The 7857-nt window shown below is 42.5% G+C and overlaps 1 protein-coding gene across 1 annotated transcript in view; it reads right to left on the reverse strand.

The window, feature by feature from the left end:
- The window catches only part of LOC104540754, a gene marked incomplete at its 3' end in the record, with an annotated part of 41271 nt that overhangs the window by 21858 nt on the left and 11556 nt on the right, over positions 1–7857 (reverse strand). The window contains exon 8 of the mRNA XM_010184631.1: positions 1952–3316. Coding sequence (XP_010182933.1) covers positions 1952–3316 — 1365 coding nt within the window. The remainder of the gene's footprint in view (positions 1–1951; positions 3317–7857) is intronic.

A 7857-nucleotide genomic window follows, 5' to 3' on the forward strand; every position in this document is an offset into this window, starting at 1 on the left:
TCTGTTCATTTTAGTCAGCACACGACCAAGGTGCAGCCACAGAAGTAAAAAAAAAAAGAGAAGTATTCTTTTCTACAAGCACCTTTTGTGAATTCAGTCCCTTTTAGCAAGAATATTGCCCAGAGGACTACAGAACAAGCTTCACAGTTTTACCTGGCTGGGAAACACTGAGGCAACACCACACATCAACATTTCCAAGGCAAAAACTCACTCAATCCTCTCTCTTCGTGCTAGGTAGAAATTCAGCTGTGTCTGAGCATTTCTGGCTTTCCTACACCATCGAAATTAAAACACTGGCTATTGCGGCAATGAAAACGCTGGCTATTGCGGCAGTGCCACACCATCAGCTGGGACAAGGTGTTGGGACTTAGCACCCCACATCTCTGTCAGATGGAGAGGGCCAATGCTTGGTCCTACTGAGATCGATGAAAAACTCCAACTGACTTCAACTGGAACCAATATTTGGGCCCGGGAGCTCATTTCTTTCCAGGGTTGAGCAATTTGTTGAAGGTCTGTGCAACACCCAATGTTGGTGAAGCCAACAGGAATGGGCCATGCTTGGAGCATTTTAGCCTTCTCCTTGTATTCAATGCTCCCACTGAGCTGCAAAGCTCCAGAGAAACTCAACTCTACAAGACAGCTCAACGTACATGGTTACAGTAAGATGATGCAATTGCAACTGGCAGTGCTTCCAAGCATCCCAGTACATTCTAAGGTGTTTTTCAACCAGGTATTCATGGTAAATATATCTTTATTTTCTTTCTCTCTCTTTTTTTTAATGCTCATTTGAGTGTGCTCCTGCTGCTTCACTGTAGCTCAGTGGTGAGCACATATAAGAGACATTACCCATCAACCTGTTAACAGCAATGTTTCACCACTGGCATGTGCAGGAGACCAAATATCCTCCCAGTAATATTTACTGACAACCACATTTGTGGTTCATTGTACATGTTAGCAACTGACTATAGACGAAGTCATTTTGTGCAGCACTTTTGGTGCACATCAGGTAAATCTCTGCTTTAGAAGATACAGTTTACAAATCCACTGCACTAGAATGAAGAATAATGAAACTTACACCTTTAGGCAACTAGGAAGTGGACTTGAAAACAGCAGTAATTTTTAAAAGATGGTCTTTTTTTACTTAAAGCAGAAGAGAACAACGAAATCCTTGCTTCCTCAAGCCAGTGGGACTTTCACCATTGACTTCAGTCAAATTAGGATTTCAACCAAAGGGTCTGAGCAGCCCTTTGCTTTCCTAGCAAATACAATATTTTCTGTATGTTTCATTCTGTGGCAGAAAGTTTAAAAGAATGTAACCAGTCCGTGCATGTTGAAAGGTTTATGGAGAAATTTTGATAGATTTAAGTGGTGTCAGAAGTGTACAGCAGAGTCAAGGCAGTGTGAAGCTTCATCACCTTCGGGCACACACAGCGATAGGAGATTGCTTTGGCTGGAAACAGCCCTCCTATCCTGGGCTGCTGAAGGATGTTGAAAATCTTAGATAATATCACCTTCTCACCACACCATCATTTACAAATTGGCACTTGAAATAATCTTTAAGTTCATGGACAAAAAATGCACTTACTCGTTTATATTTCTGTCATAGGCAGGAGGAGAACCAGGCTTTTCCTAAACCCACTGTCACTGCTCCGCTATGGAATGATATATGCTTGCCTCGATCAAAGCTTTTAAAATTACAAACTGTTCTGACAGACATGTTCCCTTTAAGACTGGAAAAGCTTGACATATCAGATTTAAATATATTTTCCTCAAAGTTATTTACTCATACATGTTACCTTGTAATCTTTGCCATCAATTCCCCTCGCCTACAACAATTTTGACTAAGCTTTTATTTCTAAAACACTGCTTTCTTTTGTGTTGAAAATCATGCTTGCATCCACTCAGCTTTGGGAGAGGTCTTCTGTGCTGATGTGCAAGGTAACGGGCTCGCCAACAGTCCCATAGCTGAGGGTTCTCGTGGAAACTTCAGTTTTAAAGCTTGACTGTCCGTTGTCTGCCGAGAGCTGGACTTCGGTGCAGAAAGATGGTTTCACTGTGAAGGAGGGACCAGGAGAAGCTGCTGCTGTTGCTGCATGCACTCCAGGTGTCACTGCTACGCAGGTATCGCTCACATGGAAAGAGATGTTTGAGGGACCTACAGACTGCACACCGGTTACTCTGGATGCTGAGACGAACACACCCCCGGGAACGTGCTCCTCAAACTGGCTGAAAAACCTTTGTCTGGGCTCAGAAACCACAGGTCTCCCCAGGTTCAGCAGCACCGGCTTCCCAATCATTGGCTCGTTAATCTCTGTCTGGAGCACGGAGATCTCACAGGGTTTGTCTGCCATACGACTGTGATCATCACATCTGTAGGTCTCACCTTCTTCAGGAACATAATCTTCAAGATCCTCTAAAGTCAATACTTTGCCATTGTGGGTTAAGATTTTGCGGTCCCGGGTGCTAATGTCATCTGTCTGTAGTTCTTCCGGTTCATCAACTATAATGACATTATCCTCTTCTGGAAGGACATCTTGCATTACTTCAGGTATCCCCTCTTCAATAGGCCAAGATACATCCAATTCATCTGCTGCCTCTGTCACCTCTGGACTCGCTGTTGAGAACAGAAGTTGGTGCTGGTCTGCAGCAGCTGGCTCAAAACTGAAGACCAAAGGGTCACCCCCACAGGCAAGCAGTGGGGAAGCGGTGTCTGACTCATAGTGAGCACTCGTTTCCTGTGGGAAGCTCTTTCCTTCAGGTCCATAATCCATAAATGAATTATTTCCTAGTTGTTCAGATCCACATGGGAAGCTTCTGTCTTCACTGCTGACTTGAGGTCCTTCCTGCTCGGAGTACACCAGAGGCTGGATATCAGCTTCAGAGGGACTATCATTAGGCAAAGATTTTGACTGTTCCACCAATTTGTTGTTGGAGTTGTTGGTGTTTGGATCATCTTCTGGGGAACGCCTAGGCCTCGGGCTGGGAAAAGTGAATGTTAATACCCCTGAGTCATCTTTCTCTTGTTTTGCTGGGGAAGAGCCTCTTTTCTTTGCAGGCTTTGGAGATTTTTTCACTTTGAATTCAATTATTTCTTCCACTTCAACCCATTTGGGCTTTTTCTCTTCCACTTTGGTCTCTGTGATGACATCTCTGGCTGCTGCTCCTTGCCTGTCCTCTGGTTCTGTGACAAAAAGCACGGGCACAGCAGACTTCAATGTTGCCTCCTGCTCATGCCTCTGGACAGGCTGCCTGATCTTTGAGACATAAACCGGCTCCGGAGTTGGCTCTGCTCTTGGGGAGCGGGAAGGCGAATGGCCTGAAGATGAACGTGCAGGAGAAACCCTTCCCCTTTGTCTTGGGCTCTTCACTACAGTGGTTATTGTTTCCTCTCTGATGACAGAAAGGGTTGAAAAGGAGTTGGCAGGAGTACGAGACTCTTTCAGGGAGCCACACTCCATCAGCACATGCCACGATCGGTCAAGGCGCTACAGTGGGGTTAGTTTTGTGAGCACTCCAGCTTTTGGGGAAGCGTGTCATTTTGGAAGGCATACACACGCAACGCAACACACCCACATGCCCATCTCCACTTACTTTCTCACCCAGGGAAAACCTCAGTGGATCCTAGCTCCATTAACCTCCTCGAGTGCATGAACACCCAAGAATTAAGTCCAGGTGAGAAATGTCCTCCTGGATGCTGCTATACTTCATGTACTTGTGTTGACCACCTACTATGCTATTTTGGAACCATATAGCAGCCTCACACAAAGATTTTAAACACTCAGGGAGTTCAAACTTTTCCAGAGTGTCTTTGGCTCAAATCCTGCCTTCATCCAACCCAATGGCAAAATGCCCTTTATTACAGTAGGGTCAGCAGTTTCTTCTTTCTTAATAAAGGTAACATACCTCTATTTTTGAAATTAAACACTTCTGAGACCAGAGATCTGCGTTTTCACATGCAGAGCAGTTGTATTAAAAGGGCATTAAGCATTTGGAGACCAGGAAAAGAAAGTTAAAACATTTTCTGTAGAAGTTATCTATGCCAAAATGTACTTATCGTTACTCTTCATAATACTGTTACTGCAGACACAGCCTGATCCTGCAACCACCAATTGACATAGGAGTACCAAATCAATCTGGGATGCATGATTATAGTTTCTCAGCGTATTTCTGCTGGCCTTACTTTAGATTTTCTGAGGTATCCGAAGCAGTTGGGACTTCTCAGCATCCCTGTATAAATATGCAGCATGTGCCAAAACAATCTTCTGCTCCCATCCTAGGCCAAACTTTGTCTTTATATGAGCTACAGATGAAATTGGATCAAACAGCTTTAAAATCTGGAGACAGGAACACCTAAACCCAGGCAAGCACTCTCTTCCTTTGAGGATGCAGCCCTCTCTTTTACTGCTCGTTTCCATTGCTTTACTCTTTCCTCCAGGTTTATCAGCTTTTTTCTGACCCTCCATCACACGTTGGGTTTTTCTGCTCTCTGGCACTGCTATAGATCTTTAGGGTCTATGCAGAGCCTTCATGATGGCCATGGTGCCTTTCTGAATAACACAAAACTACATTGTTTAGAGATAAAGATGAGAGTTAATCCATGTGTCTTTGCACTAGCCTTTGTTCTGCATTGCAAGTTAAAATCCTTATGCAGACCTTGTTCAATCCAGTCTCTAAATTATCTGTTATTTTCTGCTAGTCGTTTCAAGGCTGCTTTTGTTCCTCAGCTCACTACACATTAAGGAGAACTTGGAGAGTTGCTCCCAAACGTAACCCCATCAATATCCCAATTCCAGCTGAGGTCATAGAACCACAGAATGGTTTGGGTTGGAAGGGACCTTAAAGCTCATCCAGCCATGGGCAGGGACACCTCCCACCAGCCCAGGCTGCTCAAAGCCCCATCCAACCTGAGCTTGAACACTGCCAGGGAGGGGGCATCCACAGCTTCCCTGGGCAACCTGGGCCAGGGCCTCAGCACCCTCAGAGTAAGGAATTTCTTCCTAATATCCAGTCTAAATCTCCCCCTTTCCAGTTTAAAAACATTCCACTTCATTCTATCACTACCTGCCCTTGTCAAAAGTCCCTCCCCAGCTTTCCTGTAGCCCCTTCAGGAACTGGAAGGCCACAATAAAGTCCCCCCACAACCTTCTCTTCTCCAGGCTGAACAGCCCCAACTCTCTTAGCCTGTCTTCATAGGGGAAGTGCTCCAGCCCCTGATCATTGGAAGTCCACTCCAATGAGTCCATGACCTCTAGCAAAAGGAGAGGAATTTCTGTTGTTCTCAGGTCCCACTCATAACTGTACCAACCTCCTTTGGGGCTGCAGCCCTTAATTTACGAATCACTTCTTGAGCTGTCCAAAGCAACAGTCTATGGAAGTTACATGTCAGAAATTTAGAAAACAGCTTAACTGATGGTATTTTGTATTAGTTTACTATTATTTAATCAACCAATATTAATGCTGCTGCTTGTGATCTAAAATCATGAAGGGAAAAGGAGGACTATTAGCTGACTGAGCACAGATGTAAAATAAAAGCATCTCTCCAGGTGATTTACAAGCAGAGAGGTGTAGATAGATGAGGTTTACTAAACTTTAGACATGGTGTGGCTTTGAGTGACTCCTTTCTGCTCATGACTTTCTAGGGCTGTTTCTGAATCTGATACAGAAAAATATTTCTCTGTTTAGCTCCTCCACTGCTATCTGAACCCTGTTCCTTGAGACAGTACAGGCAGAAACACCTTTATTTTCTGGTCTTTGTGGGGTAAAAAAATATCTAATGACTGGAGAAGTTAACTGAATGGATGGGAAAGAGAGAGGGGCAAAGGCAGAACCTATTTCTGCCTCTCCTGCCTGGCCTTTGCCTATTCAAGGTGGAAGCTGCTAGGAGGGGGGACATGTCTTCTTATGAGCCACTGGCTCCAAATGGGCTAAATGCATCGATCAGAAGAAATAGTTATCATAGAAAATAATAGAAGAGATAAAAGGTAAGCTACTCTTAACCATATATTAGTTGTAATTTCCCACATTTCTCCTTACCATCTAAAAAAAGTAAAAGAAGTCAACTTTAGCATCACGTCTGAGTCAAGGGCTGATTTTAGCAATAGGGGAACTCTTGAGGGAATGCATTGCCCCAAAATATCCATTGTAGGATGGACCTACTACCATTAAGGCATGTTGTGAATAGCTTGAAGGTGCTCTGAAGGCCTACCACAGAAGGACAATATCCCCCTTCCAGCACATGAAACAATATTATTATGTATTTGTTTATGAGACTTAAAACCAAGAAGATACAGTAAGGTTTTCATGGCTGATAAGCTTTTGGTCTACATATGAATGAGAAAGTACTGCTTTTTGCTGTAATTAATCCATATATGTTATAGGTACCCATTATAAACCAAGGTCAAAGCATCCAAAAAAGACAAAATCACTATCAGGGTAAAATTTCATACTAGAAATGTAGAGAGAGAAGGGGATAAAAAATGTGCACCTTCCTTCTGCTTCAACATAAAAAGGTTTTCCTGAAGAATTTAAAATAGAAAGCCAGAAGAAGTCACTGTAATCTATGAGATATTTGTTAAATTTGATTGTTTTTCCAAGTAGCCCATTCTCAAAGCTGGCTTCTTTTCAACACCGAGAGTCAGCCTCTAACTTCTTGAACTTGCACATCTCCAGCAGCATCAAATGGAATTGTTTCACATGTAATATCGTAAAAAAAACCTGACCCAGGCTGTGTCTAACACCAGTGCTGATATTTTGTGAAAATGTGGTCGCTTTTCAGGTGGTCACTTTGCATAGCACAGAATACCATGAGATCAGGTGGGATGGGAATGAACACACTTGCATGGCCAATAAACGCAAGCTTGTTATTGGATCATGCACCGGCAGCAAGGCAAAACACAAATGTTAGGAAAAAAAAAAAATCAGCACTTACATGATGATGGTTTTCTTGGGCACTTTAGTCTCTTGTTCAGTGACTACAAAGAAAACAGTATGAACAGCATGGGGTTAAAGAAAGGCAAAAGCTGAAATGATTAAATTAACTTCGCTCAGTTAATCAAAATAAACTGGAGTGAGAAGAAAACAACAACCGTACCATCCCATCCATGCTTTCTGTGGTTATTTCCAGCATCATCTTTAGTGTTTCTAACCAGGAATGAGAATTCAGAGTGCTCCCTGAACAGTGAATGATTGAGCCTTGAAATTAATTATTTTGTGGAGAACAATATTGCACAATTTGTTTATTCTACCATGAGATTCTGACATAATTTTTTGGCAGGTCAAAGCTAGAAAACAAGGTCCTTTTTCAGTTAATTTTTTCCCCTATAATAAGGTAGTGGTGGTGTGAGAAACCTGAAAACAGCTCAATCTGGAAAATCCTAGAGAACTGAAATGCTTTAAATTGTGATTTCGCTTCCTAGAAAAAGAGATCCCCCAAACACTGAAATCTTTGTGAACTGGATGTAAGATCCCAGCTGGTAACAAGAAAAACTAAAATCATCCTCATCAGTATAGAAAATCAGCATTTGAAAAAAGCCCTAGGAAACCCAGGAGAGCCCTGTGATACACCTATTAATAGTACTGTATAATTAATACACCTATGTCTACTCCATCTCTTTTTTGCTATAATTTTTCCTCACCCTTGTCCCATAACAAGCTAGAAGCTGTTGATGCATATGAAGATCAAAAGTAATGATTTAATGATTTTGGAAATATTCCTTAAAATTGACTTTTTAAAAAATGAAATAGATACTATTTGAAGAGCTAACAGTGATTTTTGGTGAGTTCTCATCCTATCTGCTGGAATAAAACTAAGACAGTGTTTGAACCAGACTGTCCTGAACACGCTCTGAACTGCTGAAC

The sequence above is a fragment of the Mesitornis unicolor genome, unplaced genomic scaffold (genome assembly GCF_000695765.1).
Source record: "Mesitornis unicolor isolate BGI_N332 unplaced genomic scaffold, ASM69576v1 scaffold11625, whole genome shotgun sequence".
Lineage (NCBI taxonomy): Eukaryota > Metazoa > Chordata > Aves > Mesitornithiformes > Mesitornithidae > Mesitornis > Mesitornis unicolor.